The sequence below is a fragment of the Adiantum capillus-veneris genome, chromosome 29 (assembly GCF_014529385.1).
Source record: "Adiantum capillus-veneris isolate H3 chromosome 29, ASM1452938v2, whole genome shotgun sequence".
NCBI lineage: Eukaryota > Viridiplantae > Streptophyta > Polypodiopsida > Polypodiales > Pteridaceae > Adiantum > Adiantum capillus-veneris.
Genome location: NC_140959.1, coordinates 13932862 through 13955084, shown reverse-complemented (window position 1 = coordinate 13955084; position 22223 = coordinate 13932862). Strand labels below are relative to the sequence as shown.

Sequence of the window (22223 nt, the reverse complement as noted above, 5' to 3'; positions counted from 1 at the left end):
CCATTGTCATATTCGACAAGGGTGTACTTGCTTGTGTGAATCTGCTTCTAAGATCATGGGTAGGCACACACACACACACACACACACACACACACACACACATATATATATATATATATATATATATATATATATATATATATATATATATATATATATATATATATATATATATATATATAGAGAGAGAGAGAGAGAGAGAGAGAGAGAGAGACAGCGAGAGAGAGAGAGAGAGAGAGGAGAAGAAGAAGAAAATTAGTTCTACCTCCAATAAATCTGGGACTCTGAATCTGTTCTTTAGAAGGAAATTGGATAACCAATCTACTATGTGTTGGCAATAAAATGGAATTTTTAATTACTCTCTCTCTCTCTCTCTCTCTCTCTCTCTCTCTCTCAAAAGAGGCTTATTCGTATTACTTGAATTGTTTTTTAGAATGCCCAGATGATGATGAATATAAGAGAAATAAAGCAACAAATTGGAAATGTGAGAACCAAGTACAACTAGCTATGCGCAAATGAAAAAAACCAAAAAGTACAGGAAAAGCCTCTCCTAAAGATAGTAAAATTCCATGGTAAGCTAAATGGAGAGAGGACAACAACAACCTTGAAAGATAGACCGTTCCACCAAAAGCACACTGTGCAAAAACTCTCTCTCTCTCTCTCTCTCTCTCTCTCTGTCTCTTTAATATTTCCATATATATGTACACACACACACACACACACACACACATATATATATATATATATATATATATATATATATATAGAGAGAGAGAGAGAGAGAGAGAGAGAGAGAGAGAGACGTTGATTCTCAACTATTCACATCAAAGTATCTCGGTTTTTAGTAAAAGATAGATAGAGAGAGAGAGAGAGAGAGAGAGAGAGAGAGAGAGAGAGAGAGAGAGGAGAAGAAGAAGAAAAATAGTTCTACCTCCAATAAATCTGGGACTCTGAATATGTTCCTTATAAGAGAATTGGATAACCAATCTACTACGTGTTGGCAATAAAAAGGAATTTTTAATTGCTCTCTCTCTCAAAAGAGGCTTATTTGTATTATTTGAAAAATCTCTAAGAATGCCCACATGATGATGAATTTGAGAGAACTAAAGCAACAAATTGGAACTGTGAGAACCAAGTACAACTAGCTACATGCGCAAATGAAAAAAACCAAAAAGTATAAGAAAAGCCTCTCCTAAAGATAGTAAAATTCCATGGTAAGCTAAATGGAGAGAGGATGACAACAACCTTGAAAGATAGGTCGTTCTACCAAAACCACACTGTGCAAAAACTCTCTCTCTCTCTCTGTCTCTTTAAATATTTCAATATATATGTATACATATATATACATACATGCATACACACACACACACATATATATAAGTGAAGGGTAAGAATGTATGAATGAAAACCAAATTGTATGAATGAAAAGCCTTTTGACAATGAAAAATAAAAAAAACTTACTTTTTTATATATACAAAAGACGTTCTACTCTACTAGAGTAAATAATAGAAAAAAGATAAATTTGAGGGGGATTTTGCTTCTCAATGCAAATTTGGCTTTTGAAGATATATTTGGATTTTTGTTAAAGGGAAATTTTTCAAGACCAATATTGATATTATTTTAACAAATTGTATATTTTTATATTTTAAATTTTAACAAATTATTATAAAGACGCACTTCTATACTCTTTCTTAAAGTTCTTGAAAAAATTGACCACCTCCATGTGTCACAAGCGATTGTGCTACCCCCCTCCCCTCCCCCACTGAGTTGTTGATTGTTGTGATGAGTGTGTGTATGCACGCGTACACGAGACGTGCGTACATGAGAGAGAGACTAAGGAAAACTCGAAGGTTAAGTATGTTTCTACAAATAGAGAGGGACTTGCTTGCTTATGGCACATTTAATCCGTCCACATACCAACTCCAAATGTAGTTCAAGTTTGTCATGGGAGAGAGAGAGAGAGAGAGAGAGAGAGAGTTGGTAAAGAGAGTAGGTTTGTGGAAATCTCATTATCAGCTTTGACAAAAGTGCATTTGATTGTGTGATTCGTCTTCTAAGATCATGGCTAGGCTGCTGTCAATGCACATGCATGCATGTGTGTGTGTGTGTGTGTGTGTGAACAACACACACACACACACACACACACATATATATGTTGCCACCTTCAAAGAAGGTGAGGGAGGAGAGTGCCACAATTACTTCTTCACGACCACAACAATGCACGGGTCACATACTATTGTATATATGTACATGTTGCCACCTTTGGGGGAAGGTGAGGGAGGAGAGTGCCACGATTGCTTCTTCTTAGCCGCAGTACCGCATGGGTCACATGCTAGTTAGCATTCTAAAACAATAGAATGCTAGAAAAGTAAAGACTGATGTGAAATGAAAGGTAAGTCTCCATCATGCTTATGCACTGAAAACAATCAAAGTCTCCCTAAAGCAACACAACACTAAGGCTTTCTTTTAGAAAGCCAAAAAATATATCAAAGATAGCCCAAGTCTTGCACAATTGCACAAGATATGCTTGTGCATCTCCCGTTGAAGATGAAATTTATAAAGTGCTCACAACACCTGGTAGATATTTTCACAGGTTTTTGGACTGCTAAAGCATTGGCCTTAGTGTTGGGCTCGCTTGGGCATCCTACTGCCTATGGCGTCCACGTGGAGGTCAGTTGCGTGTGAAAGTTTGTAGAGCCTTAAAGGCTTAGAGGCAGTCCACTGTACTCGGTGACTGTGTCCAAGGGTCAACAGTCAATCGAGAAGCACTGGACGAGCTTCTCTTTGCGAGGTTGCAGAGGACGAGGGAGGTGGTCAGTACGGCTGCATAGTTTGAGCATGAGGTCCTTGCGAGTACTGTGCGCATAGTGTGACTGGCTACAGCGTTGGTACAGAGGGTTGGTGACGACTCCATCGACTGCCCTCTCCTTATCGCCATCACGTCTAGTACTTTGCGTCCTTCCTCTGTGGAAACCCCAGCGTGAGGACAGAGCTCCCAGGTGTAGAAGTGCGCAAGACCGAGGCAAATGGGCTCTCTCTCTCTCTCTCTCAGTGCTCATCGACGCATGGCATCTCACTCTGTCTCTCCTCAGCTCCACGTGAAATCTAATTTCAAATGGAGTGGCATTGATGATGGCATGAAGTTCAATTTTTCAAACTCCAGAGACGTGTACTTTCAGAGCTTGTTGCAATCGGATCCTGAGAATCCATTGCTTCTACAGAATTATGCGCAGCACCTCTTCAAGGTGGGTTTTCTTTTGTATTTACTTATATCCTCTTTACCCAGCGTTGGTACTCTCAATGCCATGATCTCTGTTGCATTCATTGTTGATGAGAAAAGAGCATGGAACATGCGTTTATGAGTGCTGTCGGTATTGACACAGAGATCTTAATCGACTATAGATGCACTTTGAGTATGAAACACAATTACTCTTGCAAACTTGATGAGCAAGGGTTGAAACGCTTGGGATGTACTTTGTATGTTAAAGAGCTTTAATGGCATATCTTTTTGCAGAAAGGTGAGGTGAAGAAGGCTGAAGAGTACTATGAACGGGCAATTTTGGCGGATCCAAGTGACGGTGAGGTTCTTTCAAAGTATGCAAAGCTGCAGTGGGATGTAAATAGAGATCAAAAGCGGGCTGAAGCTTACCATGGTCAAGCTGTGCAGGCGGCACCAAACGACTAGTTAGTTTCTTAGTCCAACTAAATGCGACATATTTTCACAGTCTCATCTATATGCATGATGTGATCATGAGCAGGGGCCGACTGCAAATTTGCAATGTTGCATGCAAGCAACTCTGCAACGATGCATGTGTGCCACGTATGGTGTTCTTGTGTGTGTGAGTAGAAATTAAAAGGAAATCTATTCTTTACTGTTTTTGCTTGAAGGCATACATGTGTAAAATTATGAGTTTTCTTTACGTGCAGTTATGTCATGGCATCCTATGCTTCCTTTCTCTGGGATGTGGAAGACAATGAGGAGACAACCCCTGTGGCTCCTCCACCACCTGCCTATGGCTCGACACCACCGGCTTCATCACCTTTACTGGCTTCTGCGTAATGTGTCGGGCGAGGCGATCTGGAGTTTCTCTTTCCTTTGTGATGGGTTGCTGTAGAGTGATGGGCGTTTGTTCTCAGATTTGCACAGCAGGGTATTTGTTCCGTGTATAGGTGTTCTCTTGATCGGTTTGAATGTGGGACTCTCTTTGGTAGCTCATGAGGGTCAAGTAGAGCAGGACGGAGCCCTCATTATGAACAACCTCTGCTGCTGGGTTTTCAGATCTTTGCTGCAGAGAGTGGCAAGATCCCATGTGGTCCAAGCGAAGCATTTAAATGCAATTGTGGCCTTGTTTCGATGCGTAAGTTACAAAACTGCTTATTAGCAAAGTAACCAATTTTGCGTTTTTCTAATGGTGTCGATACAAATTATAATTTGTAAGAGCAGACTCGGGAAGATTAGTAGTGTAATCAATATTTCATTGTAGCCAAGTGTTGACTATACAAATTTAGCTTTATGTTGGCTTTGGAGGACTATGTGTAAAATAGCTCTCTCTCTCTCTCTCTCTCTCTCTCAAACATACATCTATGCTCGTGCATTGCGCCTTGGCGATGGATGTATAATTCTGTGAGTCGTCCGATATCCATGATGACCAGACTAAGTTTCTATGTTATGGTCGTGCATCTATACTAGTTAGTGTGGTGTAGATTGATGGGATTGGCTGTGTGTGCAATATGTGTTTAACACTATGGACATTTTGTGCACCTGAATCATATGGCTTCCGTTTAGATAAATTTAGCCTTTTGTGGTGTGCTAAAGTTTTTCTTTCTGCAAGCTAGATTGGAATTTAATGCAAGTAATTTGTACTGGGTTAAGCGGCGACGCAAGGGACCTTGCTATGGAAAATTGTGATGCTAGGGGAGTGGAAGATGGAAGAGTTTGTGTTTAAAAAAACAGCAGTAAAGTGATGTATTAAGAGAGAACAAAAAACTATAACCATATCTGCCCAGAGGCAACTGTCCAGAGGCAAGGCAGTGAGTACATATACATGTGAGAGTGGGAGTTCAAAATATCTAGTGTTGGGAGACTTTAGCAATTACAGTTTGTGACTTATCTGAAAAACAACGGAAGAGCTGGACGCCTGGTGCTAACTCTCGTCATGAATGATGAAGCCCAAGAAGCCCATTCTTTGTGCCGCATCCTCTTGTTGTTCTTGTTTAAGGTTGTGAATTGTAATTTGTCTACCCCAAATGTAGAAGTACATGGAGAGGATTTTGCAGATGATATAGTATTGTTTTGAGCATAGTCAAGAGGGCACAATGGTTTTTGTCAACTCCCTCCTAGTATGATGATTCTTCTGCTGGTTGTCAAGCAGCACTCACTCGCTCACTTGATCTTTTGCGTCAGTACTAGGACAATGGTCCTACATACTTGAGCATACGAGATCCCCTTATCAAACAACTCAAGGGGCTAAGGCAATAGCCTCTCTATCGATGAACTATAGCCTATGATGGGAGGTGGACAGGTTGCTAGTGTTGCCAACAAATTGAGCCACCCTTTGTCAAGGAGGATATACAAGCTCACCCAAGTAGTATTGATGACAGATTGGCATTGTTGCTACATGCTTGCCTCGTAGGTGATCATGTACTAGTAGTCATGTGGAATCTGGAGCAATTTGCATCTTGAAGTCTCAAATTGTACCAATTGAATGCAACAAGCACCCTTCTTAAGTGTACCTTACATCTAGCCCTCCATATAAACAATGTAGGTAGGCTAAATGAATGAGCTCTCATAGCTAAATCTAGGGTAAAGGTCCCAAGTTAAGGATAGTAAAGTGTTTTGCTTGACATATCCCCTTCACCAGAGGGTTACAAAAATAGAGAGAGAGAGAGAGAGAGAGAGAGAGAGAGAGAGAGACCTACAACTTCAAATTACAACTCACACCCGACTCTGCGAGGTGAGCATCCTAGCCGGATAAGGTTGGCCAAACCATCACATAGACTTGGGGAATAGCCCCTAAGGGCCACATGTCATACGAGTTGTCAAGGGGGGTTGAACCCAAGACCTTAGACACAAGAGGCTCTTGCTCTATCAACTGAGCTAGCACTCGCTCCGAAGGGAATTTTTGACCAACTGCTGGCTCATCAACTTCACCTCATCAAGTGGATGCCGACGAAGATGGGCATCGATTGGCATGAAGTTATGCACAAAGGACAATGCACAGATCAACCTCTGCATGTAACAAAAAAGTCCTTGTAAATTATTATTTAGGGGGCATTTAAAAAGCTCTATGAAGGCTTAAACCAATGCTATGACCGTTCTTATGGCTTCACATCAAGCAAGCTAACTATTCCGCCTCGAGGGAACTCAATGTGTGAATGCCCAATTTTAATCGATTAGCTAAGAGCTAACATCATCACAATCACAATCGTGCACAATAAAAAAAAAGAAGAAGAGGAGAATTTTCAAAGTCACAGGAACAATCCCAAAAGACCTGAAAGACCTATCTAGTGAGTCTTCAAGACCTGTTGCTCAAGAGTTCGATGTAAACCCACTTGGGACACTCTCTGGGTCACAAGGTTTCCCCTAAAAGAGAGAGAGAGAGAGAGAGAGAGAGAGAGAGAGAGAGAGAGCTAAGGCCATTGTTGTAGCAGTATCAGTAATTGGTAGTCAAATTTCAAGGAGCAACTACTTTGGGCAAAGCTTCACTTCAAGGCTGTATCTAAAAGAACCCATAATACTTGAAATCAATCTTCCTTTGATTCTCTTCTTCAGCCCATTGGACAAGGTGGAGAAAACTTTCCAACTATACAAGAGGCTGTGAATAGCCTTTAGTTTGGCATAGCCACAAGAAGTTTTGGACAGATTCTCACAATAATTCTCACATTATGACTTACCTTAATATCATGAGCTTCTATGAGGGAGGCACGACATACCTAGCTAGGTACGATTGGGGGCAGGGGACCACCGGCCCCCCAGTTTAACTTTTCAATCTCATGGCATGTGCAGAGCTTCGAAGCCTACGATCACACTTTGAGTGTTTTGTGTTACATAATGTATGTTATAGGGCAGTGATGGTCGAGGGTTCTACACTAGGCTATGTTGTCCCAATTACCAACACAATTGCACACACTTCTAAGTGGATGTGTGTGACATGAACTTTAGTAGAATTGAACTTACAAATGTTATGGAGCTATATGGTTGCCAAACCATATGCAAAATTAGAACTTGGTGTATGAGTGGTAGGTATGAAAGGGTGAGCACATGCATCAAAATGAACCATAGCATCCATAAGACTAACTTAGCTCCAAAGATTCCACAACCATGGCTAATCCGTCAAAGTAGGTCTTAGCACACAGTTAGACACTGTGTCTACAAAATTCTTGCAGCGTCTGTGTGCTCGTGTGTGGTCCCGTTTGCACTTCATGTGGGTTTCAGTATTGTTGCAGTAGTGTCCGATCTTTAAGGGTTGGAGCCTACTGGAGTGAGGGTTGCCTCATGTGAGAACCCTCTAAGGCTTTAGTCATCTACAAAATGATCGACAGCCAAGTCTCACATGGGCATGCTCTTAGAAAGATTCTTTCTCTAAGGTAAGGTAGAGAGTAGAATTTCACACACATCCGAGTTGAATAAGGTTGGCCAACCCATCCTATAGACTTGGAGAACAGTCCCTAAGGGCTACATGTCACACGAGCCATGAAGGGGGTTTAGACCCAACACCTTGGGCACAAGAGGCTCTTGCTCCATCAACTAAGCTAGCACTCGTTGACGAGAGCATTGTGTTCCATAACTTCAATTGCTGAAAATTTTCAATCATGAGATGTCAAACAAAGGAGTCCCTTGCTGTCATGATGTGATGAGCGAAACAAGAATTATGGCCCACAAATACGAAGAGAAATAGGAGATCTTTAGGAAGACCAATGGAGTGAATGCACCATGAGGGAGTTGGGAACTAAAGAAAGCATATACACCTATCCTTTCTCTATCAATCTTGCATACTAGTGGCAAGTTGGCAACTTGCCACTAAGAAGAAGTGATGCTTCTCTTATTAAAACTAGGTGAAAGTTCACTATGGCTTACATTATGCTATTGAGAGGATTTTTCTAATAGTTTTAATTATAGCCAAACTCACAATAGTCAATGTAGGTGGCTATTGAAAGAAATTTAATAATAAGAGGGTTCTTTGTGAGAAGAAAAATGAGAAAGTGAGACTATTGTTTTTTTTTTTGTCACAATACAATATTACACTTTTTGAAAACAATTGTAATAATGATTTATTTATATTACAATATATTTCAAAAGCATAAAAAATAATGATTAAACCAATATTCAATGGCTCTCTTTAAAGAGAGGGTACACAAATGCCAACACCTCTCACAAAGACCTAAAAAAAATATTGAAAAAGAAAGTTTTTTTTGCCATGTGGCACTAATCCACAAGCTTGCTAGTTAAAATGACAAATGAGCAATTTGCTAGCTACTACTAATAAAAAATTAGTGCATGTAGTAGTTAAAGCGTATTATTCAACACAGCTTTGAATTTACATGCTCGTCTCTGATGAGCCCACTAATATTCCTACTTCCTGACAACACCTTCACAAATCCTTCCATTGGCAGGCCCTAGTGGTTCTTCACCTTGTTTTCCTTTCTCCTTCTCGCTTTTGAGTTTTCCAGTACACAAATTTATGGAGTCCTCAACTCACAGCTTTAAAATATACGCACGCCCTTTAGCGTAGCTCCTCTCTCACTCTCCTCGTCCTCACCTTTCTTCAAGTGCAGCACAGCCAATGTCTTCTTATGATGGTGATGATGACGAGGCACTTGCAATGGAGCTCGCCTATTTCCGGAATGCTGTTGAAAATCTGAATGTTTCTACACAGGTGATGGTCTGGACAAAGGTGTATGCTCATGTATTCCCCCCCCCCCCCCCCCCCCCCCCCCCCCCCCCCCCCCTCCTGAAAACACACACACACACACACAAGAAGATACCGTGTAGCAAAGCTCAAGCTGCCAAACCATGTGTAGGAGGTAAACAATTCGACATGTCTGCGGTTTCTGAAGGCAAGGAGCATGAATATCAGCAAGGCAGCTAAGATGTATGTGCAATACTGCACATGGAGGGCTTCATTTGTGCCTCTTGGACACATCCCTGCAGAAGAAGTGATATCAGAGCTTAATGCAAATAAGTGCGGCCTTCAGGGCTATTCAAAGAAAGGGCACCCTCTCTTGATCGGCCTTGGTGGCAAGCACTACCCCAGCAAGAACAATCTTGACACTTTCAAGAGTGAGCATGTCATTGTTGTGCTGTGCTCGAATAGTCATTGTCGCAGCAAGTTGGGTCTTTCGGCTTTTCTCTGCTTGATGTCTTTCTGTCAAAGAATGCATCACTTTATTTCGATTGCAAGTATGCAATCAATCATTATAATGTGACATTGGCAATTGATTGTGAGTGTGTGTTGGAATTGAGGTCACCTGTAAAGTCTTGAGATGCATGTACCATCCAGTTTTGTTTTCTTCCAGGATACGTTGTTCATTTACTTGACAAAAGTATTGCAAGGTGAGAGAGAGAGAGCGCTTACTCGATAGTTCTCTGCTTACCTTTTTGGTAAAGCATCTCTCATATGGACAATGCAGCACTGTCATGCATGTCACCTAATGTGCTGTTTGGTCTTTCTTCAATGAAGTGCTCCTGCCGGTGTGGAGAAAATTATTGTGATCGTGGATCTTAAACATTTGGGCTACAAGAATGTGGATGTGAAAGGATACATTGCAGCATTTCAACTTTTACAGGTATTTCATTCCGGCGAGGATAATGAGCTCTTTTGTTTAGTGTGAACAATGGTAGATCGATCTGGTATGGCTGTTTGTTGTGCAGAATTATTTTCCAGAGAGACTTGCAGCATTGTACATGGTGAATGTACCCAGGTTCTTTCATGGTGTTTGGAAGGTCATTTCTTGCTTTTTGGACCAGGCAACAAAGGAGAAGGTAATTGGTTGTATCAGTGTATGTGAGAAGTTCCAGTGTAAGCGTTGAACGGAGGTGCAGCATGAATGCTATAGTTATTTGTGGATTTAAGAATAGCAAGGGAGACCGATGGTTGGAAAAGAAACAAATCAGAGCATGATTTGAGTATTTATCAAGTGCTGGTATGCTAGAAAGGGAGTGAAAGGTATACCAACTAGAAGTGGCAAGGAGCTATCACGAGTACCAGGGATGAGGGTATGGTTGGGCTAGCATTGGTTTTAATTTGATGTTCTGAAATTTGTGCTTGGCAGATTGTATTTGTGGAAGATCATCTGATGGCAGAGGTGCTTCTGTCGCAAGTGGACGCAGCCACCCTCCCATCATCATATGGAGGCAAAGCTGATATTGTTCTTCTTCAAGATGTGTGTGTACCCAATTGGCCAAGGCCGGTGTCCACACCTGCTTGAATGATTTAAACTGGTGACTCATTTTTGCGGCGCCATCATATAATAAGCATTCATGCCAAACATCGGTGCTGCTTTTAAGAGAAGAAACTTAATGATGCGCAATCAGGTCAATCCTTGAATTGCTGCTTCTCACAGAAATGCTTTAGAAGTGCCTCTCTGTAAATTGTTCTTCCAGCCATTTGGACCGAAGACAACCTTATTGTCTTTCAAGTGTAAGGGCCCCTAGCGTTAATACACATGACTTAGACAACATGCACCTGATCACTAGTGTTAATTTTCATACACTTAACTATTTCTTTATTCCATCAAGTGTAATCTTTTCTGATTGCAAGGGCTAACATCAATGTAATTAGTTTGTTCGTGCCATATGTCCCCCTTGTGATGAGTGCGCTTTTGAGACTCGCGACGACATAAGGCAAGAGGTGTCACAAGTCTCATTGGGTCTCCTCTTAGGGGACTATATCGTTACATACATAAGGGGGAAACAATGAGTCCATTGCAGCTAGCATCAAAATTGTGGCTAGTAGTAGCATTATGTAAATGGCTTGAAAGGTAATATTGAAGCAAAGCCAGATCAATACGAAGGGGTAGCTCAATCATGCGATACAAATCAAGACGCCAGACTGTGGGTGTTGTCTTTGCAAATTTTTCATGAGGTATGTACTAGCCATTCTTATCAACTTTATGCTTTACTAGTACGGCCGGCCGCCTTCGGCGGCCTCTCTCTCCCCCTCTCCCCCTCACTCATATAAACCGGAATCACCGGATGCAACAAACTTTGACACGTGGCATTGGAAAACCAGTCTCCTTAGTATATAGTATAGTTGTTTACATTGAAAGGATCAAACATTGATGCTTGCAATCTTATGAACACAAATACATTAGTAGCAAAGAGAGTTCCATGAGATTGAAGAATATTACTTCCTCTTATCTTATCACGATCAACATCAATACAAAATGAGGTTTTGGGATCGGAACTTGCTATTTAAAATGCTTTTAAGCGAGAGCGAGTCATGCATGCTTTTTAATACCATACCTAGACCATGATGGAATGTTTATAATGCAATTTGGTTCCAAACCAATAAACTAAAAAAATTGGAAAGCCTGCTTATAAGAAACTTTCGAGGTAACCTAATTTTATCTAGACGTTTTATATCTCTACTTTGGGGGGTTTTCTCACCTTCAAATACAAAATCTAGAGTTGAATTTTTATAAGTTGTAGGTTTGCCTACCACATTGTGTTGTCCATAATAGAGAATTGTACTTTCCTATGTGAAAGAAAATTGTTGACAAAGTCCACATGATGTTTATGAGTATTTTGTTGAGGTGGTATTCATTTTGTGATTTGTTAAGAGACCTTGGCCACTATCTACTCCATGGTTAAGGAGGTAAGGGCATTGCTTCTTTGGGCCACTTTAGTGTCCGAAATAGATTTTCTCCTAGTAGTAATCACGGCACACGGGCATCTCGAGGACAATCGACGGACAACGAAAAAGGGAGGTCAACGTTCCTCCCGCAATTCGAACCCACAACTTGGGCCATGGCAACGTAACGAGCTAACCACGCGGGCACATGCATTTTGTTGCTCTCAAGGCATGAAATTAATACTATATAATAAACTCTTGCAAGAAAAAATAAACTAGGACATAAAAGTAAATTAAAACATGTCCGTTTAAAATTGGACGGTCGAGCTTACCTCGCCTTTTGCGTGCACAGTCCCTTGCCATGGATCCATGACGGGGCAATTCATGGGAAGAGCTTCCTTGGTGTAGCATGAATCGTGCGAAGAGGGGAGCTAATGATCGCTCAATCCAGATTGACTTTGCTTGTTAGTTCATCAATGCCAACCCCCATATTCCATGGGTATCCATTGCAATACTTTCAATTGTAACTCAACCTCTTAGGTTGCACATTCCTATTTCCTCAAGGGACTTGCATCCTCCTTGGGCACATTTTCTTCATGAGAGCTCCCCTTGTTTTTCTTATTCCTCTCCTCATATGCCTTGCGACGTATATTTTGTTGCTTACCGACTCTATGTGTTCCAAAACCATAACTCCTGTCGTGCAAAAGTGGGTTTTGAAAAAATCTTTGATAATAATGGCAAGAGAAGGAGTTGTCTCTAACTTCTCTTCAAAAATTTCACGAATAACAATGTTCTTGGAGCATCGCTTCCGTTCCTTCAACTCCTCTACATCCATATTCTCAACATTCTTTGTTTGAGCCATAGCTTGCATGAGGGAGAAATTAGGAATCAAATTGCTACCACATACATTAGCCTAAGACTTGTTTTTGCATACATTTTTCATGTCGCATACATCCCGACTCATGGTGTCAAATTTCTCCTCTTTCAATACATGGTCATGCTCTACTTTTCTCATGCACTCCTTCAAAGCATTCAAGTCCACAAGAGAGCGTTTACATTCCTTGACTTCCTCTTCAAGTTGCATCAAACGTGTTGTTTGTATCTCAAGTGTCCTCTTGAGATTCTCATTCTCAACCACAAGAACCCTTAGAGTGTCATTCTCCATTGCATGTGTCCATAAGTCTTCACCTTGTTTTTTTACGGACTCTTGCAATGATACCAAGTATGCCATGATCATGGTTTCTGATGTTGTTGGTTGAGTGGTTGTGTTGCTTTCTCCACTCTTAGGAGTTTTTGGATCATGTTCTACAATGGTATTGAATCTTGTTGAAGAAGAAGAACCCTTGCGAGTGCCAAAAGACATTGTATGTAAAATAAGACATGAGAGTCAACTTCTTTTAACTTGTTCATATAAAAATTGCTACTGTAAAAATGCATTTCATAACTCTATTTTTTTTTTTTGGCTTTATCATCGGTGCGTAAAGGGCATTGTGCTCTTTTATTGAGGCTATAGATAACCCAAAACGGAGTTTGGATGAAGAAGTTATGATCAAAAGAGTGAATTGTTGTCTACTAGATCAAAAACGGTTGCGAGAGAGCGAGAGAGCGAGAGAGAGAGAAGAAGAAGAAGAAGAAGTGTATTTTAATGTCGTAAGAAACTATCCCAAGAGAGAGAGAGAGAGAGAGAGAGAGAGAGAGAGAGAGAGAAGGGTGGAGAGAGAGAGAGAGAGAGAGAGAGAGAGAGAGAGAGAGGAGGGTGTGGAGAGTGAGTGAGTGAGGAGGGGTTTGGAGGAGAAAGAGAGAGAGAAAAGGAAAGTGAGTGGAGTGAGAGAGGGTAGAGAGAGAGTGAGTGAAGGAGGAGAGAGGTGGATAGATAGATTTTATTATCGTTCTTTGAGGTCAAATATGACCTATGGGACCAGAGTTACAGGTGATGTAGTCTGTGTATGGCTCATGAGTGACTCTCAATGCTCCAAAATTGTGGTGATAAGAGTCACAATGGAGAGCCCACATTGTGGCTCGAAGAGAAAAGTGTGTAGGTCTAAGTCATGGCTAAAAATGTGACAGAAGCAAGTTTGGATGTGACCAAAAGCTGAGTACTCCAGTACTGTATGATACTCAAACTCTCGAACTTGCAGTGAGCATAATGTGCACAGTCAATTTGACTCTTCTTCATTGCCCCAACGCCCTGTCTTGCATCGAAGGGAATGGGAGCTAAGCCGAATGGCCACGATAGTGTGTATCGCGAACAAGGGGATAGGCTCAAGCATGTAAGTGTGAGTACGGTGTCGGAATGTGTGCGGTCTAGCTAGGAAGGTGCAAAACCTTTGGCTGTGAGAGTTCGTGATGAGAGTCACAAACACTTTGTGAAAAAGAGTTTGTGGAGAATCACAACCCTCTTTCTAAGGGTGACAGAAAATCTAAGAACGTTCATGACAGCAAAGTCACAAACCCTCTTTCCTATCGTGCTTGGAGTCTGCTTGTTTTTGTAGTCGAGATTAAGTGGATCACCAAATCACATTCAATTTCACTTTAAAAGACCATTGAAAAACACTAACGTTTCAGCCATGAAACCTCGTGGAATTGGAGCTGATCTCTTGAGATAGCTAATTCTAGTGTTAGAAGATTTCAGCTAGCTACTGGTGATGTATAAGTTCAAACAGTAGACTGGACAAAGGAACAAAAACTAAACTGGAATACACCTACTAGAATAAGAACCAGACTATGTATTGAGAATGATATTCAGATTTTAGATTCAGATTCAGATCACTGAGTCCAGACTAAGTATAACTGGAATATATTGATGTATTTGGAATTACAGATGGAGGATTACAATGAGTATGATGTGGCTTATGAACACAAGGATAGACAATGCACAACCGACAACAACTGCCAATGATTGATAACTCGAGTACAATTGCCAACAATTGCCACCAAAACGCTAACCCAATTATGCTAACCCGATTACAATGTAATGGAACCTATTTATATGCCTTGGGTTTACCATGGTAATTACCGTAGTAATTACTGATTGATTCACTGCCCGTCTCATAAGAGAGCGTTCCCACCTAGTGAAACTGTCTCAGCCGTCTACATCCTTCCCTCCTTTCTTGAATTTTGGCAAGGTTCCAAAATTTTTGAAAAATTTTCCTGTCTGATTCTGGTTTGAAGCTGAAAAATCCATTGTCTGCTTATGATGTTGGGGATTGGATTTGACCAATGATAGAGAGCCAGCTGGACAGTTCAGTGTAGAGCTCTCATCATCTACACAGACTGATATAAACCTTCCAGTTGAGAAGGAAAAGCCTCCAACTGAATTCTGAGATGGAACTACCCAGTATCCTTCCATTGAACCAGCTTCCGTTTACCCTTGGCCTGGATGGCGTCTGAGAAGTCCCAGTGCCAGCATTCTCCTTCTGAATGAGCCGGTAAATGGCCTCCTGCTCAAGCTGATCCCACCTTTCTGTGGTCATCTCTACTTCATAAGGTGTAAGAGAATGATAGGTTTTGGTGTCAGGATCATAGAGCGTGCGTCTGCCTTTGGTGATCCTAGTTCTGGCCAGCTTGTGACAATGCGAAGCCGTATGGATCCATCCTTCTGGAAGAGGCTGATTGGTTCTGACCCGAGCTTCAAAAAGAATCTTATCCATCTCTCTATACTATGGTGCGAGGCTTGCCTTAGCTGCAATATCCTTTTCAGGAAGTTTAGAGGACTCAACAGTAAGTTGCAACAACTGATTGGTGATCTTGGTAAGGCCTTTGATCTGAATCTTCCACTGACCCATACACAGTCGGATCCTCTGCATCTCCTCTTTCAGCTCGTGAATATCATTGAGTTGGAGAGCATCATTGAACAGTGTTTGCCAAGTTTTTCATTCCACAGTCGATCGCTCATACCAATCCTGGAGCTCATCAATAATCTTGAAATATGTAAGGCGATCGACTGGTTCTGGATGTTGAGGGTAAAGTGCTGCAAAAAATCTTGGCAATTCTGTCTCTCTTGCTGGGAAGGCATACAAGAGAACTGCAGAATCAGGCACGAATTCTAAAAGATTGAGAACAGTCTGGTTCTCTTGCTGCATCATTTTTCTGGTTATTCTCACTAGCTGAAACAGTTTGCGGAGAGCAGTTGCCTGTTCTCCGACTGACATCCTAGTCTGAGGTCCTTCACTAGTGGCTGTCTGATCTTCAAGAATGGCCCGCACTCTTTGATCCAAGACTCCTCTGGCAATTTGCATCTGGACCAGAACCTCTTTCAACTGATCCCTAACATCCTTCATACATTTGTAGGTTGGCTTGTTTCCCAGCAGAAGTTCTAATTCAAGAGCGAGAGAGCGACAATCTGCAGTAGACTGTCTTTGCAAGTGTGGGTTGGTCACTCTCTCTTCAGCAGTGATTATCCATTCAGGGACCCTTTCCAGCAGTTGGATTGTGCTGGGATGCGCAAGTAAACGGCAAGTCTCTTGATTATGAAAATCAATTGATTTCTAGGGCTCCACCATTTCCTTGGCTCCGATATATAATCGTTGAAAACGTTCCAGATCAGATAGGAGATCATCGTTCTCCAGATATTGCCTAGTTATGGGAGCCTGTTCATGTCTCAATCGCCTATTAAGGGTGATAAGCTATAAGGAATTCTGCTGATCAGTTGTCTGCTGGTCCCTCATCCCTAACTTTGCTTTTCCCTTTATCCTCCCTATTGAGATGGGACTGGTTCGCTGGCTGATTCCCAGTGTGACTGGGTCGTTGTTCTTTTGACTGCTAATTGCCTGACTTCTGCACTTCATTCTGGTCTGGCTGTTGACTGACCTCCTTCAGTTGGCCATATGCCACCAGTACCAGGTCCTGGAGGTGGAGACGGAGGTGAGGCATCATCATCATCATTAGTATGCCCTTCGTTTTGGTCATCTTCCTCCTTATCATCTCCTTCTTCCTTATCCTCTTCTTCTTCATTATATTCTTCTGCTTCATCCATGGAATTCTGCTGCTCAATATAATCCACGATTGCTTGATTTGTCAGATCACTATTATATTCAGCCAATTTGTCCTGCAAGTCACTCTCCATAGTCTCCATAAGAGACTTCAAGTTCTCCAGATCAAAGACAGCGTTGCCTGCTAGATTTAAAATTTCAACTAGGCTATTATAAATATATCTGTCAGTGAGGGAAGCCTTCAGAGCTGTATGGCGAAGCAGCAAGGAGTTGTAGTCAACTCTCTTCATTTTCAGCATCGTTGCAGCCCGATCTGCAGCTCTCTGTGCTTCATTTCTTTCTTCCATCACAATCTGCATATCAGACTCCACCTTAGCTAACTTGCTTTCCAATAGCTTAATAGACTTGTCTAAATGAGATTCAAGTAGCTTATGGCACAGATTCTGGCTATCTCGTGCTTCCTTCAGCTTTTGAATCTGGTCTTCAGCTCCCTTCAAGTCAGATTTAGACTTATTCATTTCTTCTTCTGACCTTGCAGCATCCAACATTTGTCCCATACAGTTGACAATAGTGTTCCATGAAGACTGGATGAGAACTAAACATCCATCATGGATTGTGGCTAGGTCAGAATTAATGGGCTCATACACTGGAGCCATATAGGGTAAGGCTGCATAATCAGATTTTTGTAGGAAGAGACGCCCTTTCAGTGGATGGATCTGCATCTGCTGCAACCTGTCCTTCTTCACCAGGTGCAAAGCTTCCTCGTTGTTTGGGATGGAGACAACACCGAGTAAATTTGGAGATGCTGGACCTTTGCCTTTGTCCAATTGACCTTTATCCTTGCCCAGTTGTCCTTTGTCCTTATCCGACTGTTTTGCTGCCTTCTCAGAAGTCGCTGCTTTTGCCTGATCTTTGCCAGTACCAGTAGCGACTGTAATCTGTCCTACTGACTGGTTGACTTTAGTGCTCTGAGCAGGTTGTTTGTCAGCTTGGCTAACTAGAGCCTTTTCAGTAGTCACGGTTTTGAATTGACTCTTTATCTTCTTCAGAAAAGCACTGCTCTTCGTCAATGTCGTCTTCAGTTTCTTCGAACTGCCAGACTCATCTTGGGTGGCCTTTTCAGACGAGTCGGAGTGGTCTGACTGTCCGTGGCTTCTTCATCTGAAGACAAATCAATATTCTTTGATTCTGGAACTGGCTTCTCACTCCAAGCCATTCTGACCTTGCCATGAGCATCGGGAGCAGTTGCCCAATATAAAAATTGCGAAACATACCAAGCTTTAAAAACACTCTGGGACTTCAACTTGGCAGTTTGTTGAAGCACGTTGTGTGAAAAGATCTGACAAAGGTTGATAGAAACCTTTGAATCCAATGTCTTGGCTAGCAGCATAGCAAAAACCTTCTCGGACACATATGTTGGATTATTTTTAAGACTCACTGCTTCAGCTACAAACCTGTAAGCAGTAGAGGCCTCCAGTCCTGCCATTGGAATCCCTTGACCACTGGATTTTCTTTTACGCTTGGCAGCTTCATCCTCCTTTAGGACTATACTGATCTGCTGTGGGGTTGCCACAGACGGCTTGGGCTCATTTGGCATTCGAAATGCAAAAGCTATGTCGTCTGGTGTAGCAGATACCTTTTTACCATACACCATAGCACTACCCTCTTCAACATCGAAACAGTCAAGAACCCGCTTTATGATGGCCGCGTCAAAAGCGATTCTTGTAGCTTGCAGAACTACCCGTAGATCCCACAGTTGCAGCAAAGCCATAGCTTGGTCAGTGAACACGTAATGCTGAATCTTGCTGTAAGGAATGATGGGAAGACTTGCCTTTGCAGTAGTGACAATGGCTTGGGTTTCCTCAAGAGATTCCTGCATCTTTTCTGAACGCTTCTTCCTACCCATACACTATGAAGACAATGAAACAGGTGAGGAAGAGGAAGACTTACTTGATGCTTCAAAGCCGTACCCAGGTGTTGCTGGCAAAGCTAGTAGATAGTCGACTGTCTCCTCAGAAGATGAAGTCTGCGGCTGTAGCGAAGATATCTCAGAGCTTGGTGATGGCAAATGAACAATGGAAGGAAATTGTCGTGTAGGAGATTTGTGAGGAAAAATGCCGACTCTTCTCACTATTATACGCGTTCGCACCATAAAAGCTCCACCACTCACCGCTCCTAGACTTGTGTGTGTCGCTGTTGTCATGGCAGACATGCATTGGACAAGACTTCTACCCATTCTTGAAATGATTACTACTGGTGTGCCATCTGACCGTTGGGCGCTTAAAAATTGAAAACTGTGTTCCCATTGATATTAGACTGGTTCCCAGTCTGGCTTGATCACACTGGTACTGATCCTGGGATCAGTCTAGTTTGGTCCTACTGGCATTGGTTCTGAAACTTGAACTGGCTGCACATGAAAGAGCCCAAAAATATCTGATTCTAGTATCTCTTGATCGTCAGTTCCCAGCTCCCTAGTACCTTGTTCCTAGCCAGACTCTCTAGCTTCTGAATAGTAGAGCTTGATCTTCGCACCATTATATACTCCTGGCAACAGTAATCCAGATAGATCTTTCAGTCTTACTGTGCCATTGGAGAAGACCCAATCTACCTCAAATGGTCCTGCCCAGGCAATCTTCAGGTTTGGCTTCTTAGGACCCAATCTAGACTGATAGAGAAGCACCAAATTCCCTTTCTGAAATTCTTGGACCTTAATTCGGCGATCATGCCAGTGCTTCCTTCGTTGGCTGAACAATTTCTTGTTCTAGCATAGCCCTTTGCCTGAGTTCATCTAACTGCATAAGTTCATCCAGGCGCTTTTTCATATTGTGGTTGAAGTCTAAGCCATATTTTACAGCCATTCTCAGACTTGGGATAACAAACTTATAGGAACCACAGCTTCAGTGTCATAAACCATTCTGAATGGTGTCAACCCAGTAGTGACCTTAAGCTATCCTATACGCCCATAAAGCAGTCTGGAGTTTCAAATCCCACTGGTTTGGCTTCTTCTGCACAACCTTAGTGAGAATAGTCTTGATTGTCTTGTTACTACTTTCAGCATGTCCATTGCATTTGGGATAATAAGGAGTAGATTTCCGATGCTTGACTGAAAGCATATCCAATAGAATTTCCATGGTGTCATTGATAAAATGTGTTCCTTGGTCTGACACAATCTCTACCGGACATCCATATCGACAGACAATATTCTCAAATAGAAACCTTACAGTTGACTTGGTTGTGTTGTCAGGAAGAGCCTTAGCTTCAACCCACTTAGTGACATAACAAGTAGCCATTACTATGTACTTGTTCTTTCTGGGGGTAACCTTCTTAAAAGGTCCCATAAAATCTAAGCCCCATTTCATGAACACACCCAGTGGTTGTACTGGTGTTAAAGGAGTCATATCTGCAACTGTAGGTCTACCCATTCTTTGGCATATGTCACAAGTTTTACAAAAACTTGTAACATCAGCAATTAATGTTTGCCACCATAGACCAGCTTGTAGAATCTTCTTGTAGGTAACTTCATTGGAAAAATGTCCACCAGATTCGCCATTATGTGCCTCTAAAATGACTTGCATTCTCCCTTCCACACAACGCCAAAGAATACCATCAACACCTAATCGACCGAGCCTAGGTTCCATTCTTCAACTTCTTGGTCGTCTGGAAGCAACCAATTAGGCCCACCTCCTTTTCACTTGTTCGATTCCTCAACTAATCCCAAGATGGCCCATTCAGTTCTGAATCAACATTCTGATTCACTGTGTGCTCTCCAAGAATGTACTGGCTCCTCTACCGTGCCAGTTTCAGTTGATTCCTCCAGCCTCCCAGTTAACTGAACTGATCTTTCCCCTGTGTTGATTTCAGTAAACTGATTTGGGAATTGCTTTTCTTCTTGTCGGCCTGCTCTTTATTCAATAAAACCGCATTCAAGTCAATCTCTGCTAAAGGAAATATGTTCAGAGCTGCTAACATTCGTTCAATCTTCTTGGCCTTGTACTTCTGGCATAATTCCTTCGGCCTCAGCTCTTTTCTCCAGCTCCTAGTATTGTTCGTCTGGATTTAAATTCTGCCGTTGGCCCCTTCTATGGTTAAGGTTTGATTTGCATAGTCATGAACAACATGTGTTGTTCTTAACCATGGGCGCCCTAGTAGCATGCCATATGCCCCTTGCACATCCAGAACTAAGAAGATGGATTTAAATTTCTCCCTGCCTACTCTTATCTGCATATTTTCAATCATGCCCGTAGCTTGTACTACTCTGTGATCTGCCATTCGCACTTTAAATGGTGCTGGCTTTAGATTTGTAATGCACATCCTCTGCTAGAGATGGACCCCCATTATATTGACTCCTGCTCCTCCATCCAAAATAACACTTGAAAGAGGTTCCCATTGCTTCCGAATCTTGTAGTCCACCTGAATGAGCGGTACTTCATCATCTCGGACGGTCGTCAGATCCACTATTCTGGCCTCCGCTTCAGCTTTCCTGCACTGTCTGGTGCCACTTCAGGCAAGGTTCTTCTGATATCTTCCAGCTCCACAGTAAGCTTCTGAATTCTATCACAGATCTTAACATGGATTTCTTCTCTCTCCTGATCAAACTGGTTGTCGGAGCTCGAAGGACTGGTTGTATCTTCACACTGAGCTCCCAATCCTTCCATCAACTCCCAGTTCACCAACCATTCCTTGTACCGCAGCCAGCATGGTCTCAGGTATGCTCGGCATTGACTGATCTTTCTCAGTTGATTGGGCTGGTATCTTCTGAATGACTCGAGCTTCAGAACTTTCTGGCTGCTCTGGCAGGTTCTTGGCTAAATCCTCCGTGATTTTAGCCACTAGTTCTCTCTACTCTTTCCATTCATCTACCACCTTCTCTTTACCCTTGGCCTTCCAAATCTCTCTTTGTTGAGCCCATTTCCTGTTGTCAGTAGTGATTGGTTTTTCTGGAGTATCTGGAATTTCTTCAATTACCATGCCTTTGCTCCTTGTGACTGCCTGTACTGGGACTGGATTTGGTGCCTTTGCCAGTAGCAACAGCAGGTGCAGGTGTGTCTGGGAATTGAGCCACAAAATGCTCGTACTTTCCACAAGTGTAGCAATTCAAACTCTGGCTCTGGAAGTTGCCACGCCCTCTGCCTTGGCCCGTACCCGCTTGGAATCGGCCGCGTCCTTGACCAGTACCACTGGTACGTGGTCTCTCCTCCTGAGAAGCTTTGGCGGGTTCTTCTTTCACTGGTTCAGTATAGGCTACCACTGATGACAGGTCTTTGCCCTTCTTAAAGTGATAAATCTTGACACCACAATTATTCCATAAATGACCAAAGGCCTTACAGTAAGCACACTGTGTGCACTCGTTGGAAATATGGTCCTTGGATTTGCTTCCATTTTCCGAACTGGTTGTCTGGTGTGGCTAATCTCGGTAATCTGCCTAGCCATCTCTTCAATCTTCTTAGTCCAGGATCCCTTATCTGACTTATCCTTGGACCGTTCATTAGAGCTACTTTCA

The 22223-nt window shown here is 42.2% G+C and overlaps 2 protein-coding genes across 2 annotated transcripts; both read left to right on the top strand.

Moving 5' to 3' along the window:
• The first annotated feature begins 2706 nt into the window (after positions 1 to 2706).
• On the top strand, positions 2707 to 4533 carry LOC147418790 (uncharacterized). Its single transcript, XM_086506171.1, has 3 exons — positions 2707 to 3245; positions 3515 to 3684; positions 3928 to 4533. The coding sequence occupies exons 1-3, from the start codon at positions 3027 to 3029 to the stop codon at positions 4058 to 4060; spliced, it is 522 nt and encodes a 173-aa protein (XP_086362297.1). The 5' UTR covers positions 2707 to 3026; the 3' UTR covers positions 4061 to 4533.
• A 3839-nt stretch (positions 4534 to 8372) lies between these two features.
• LOC147418789 (uncharacterized) lies at positions 8373 to 10733 on the top strand. The gene is made up of 6 exons (XM_086505518.1): positions 8373 to 8876; positions 9022 to 9280; positions 9517 to 9553; positions 9681 to 9786; positions 9872 to 9982; positions 10273 to 10733. The coding sequence occupies exons 1-6, from the start codon at positions 8784 to 8786 to the stop codon at positions 10426 to 10428; spliced, it is 762 nt and encodes a 253-aa protein (XP_086361644.1). The 5' UTR covers positions 8373 to 8783; the 3' UTR covers positions 10429 to 10733.
• The last annotated feature ends 11490 nt before the right edge of the window (positions 10734 to 22223 follow it).

Excerpts from the sequence above, each read along its gene's own strand:
- LOC147418789 (XM_086505518.1), top strand. The coding sequence starts at position 8,784 with ATGTCTTCTTATGATGGTGATGATGACGAGGCACTTGCAATGGAGCTC. Across the intron at positions 9,554-9,680 it reads CTTGACAAAAGTATTGCAAG|TGCTCCTGCCGGTGTGGAGA; the intron begins GTGAGAGAGAGA and ends TCTTCAATGAAG. Across the intron at positions 9,787-9,871 it reads CAGCATTTCAACTTTTACAG|AATTATTTTCCAGAGAGACT; the intron begins GTATTTCATTCC and ends TTTGTTGTGCAG.
- LOC147418790 (XM_086506171.1), top strand. The coding sequence starts at position 3,027 with ATGGGCTCTCTCTCTCTCTCTCTCAGTGCTCATCGACGCATGGCATCT. Across the intron at positions 3,246-3,514 it reads ATGCGCAGCACCTCTTCAAG|AAAGGTGAGGTGAAGAAGGC; the intron begins GTGGGTTTTCTT and ends ATCTTTTTGCAG. Across the intron at positions 3,685-3,927 it reads CAGGCGGCACCAAACGACTA|TTATGTCATGGCATCCTATG; the intron begins GTTAGTTTCTTA and ends CTTTACGTGCAG.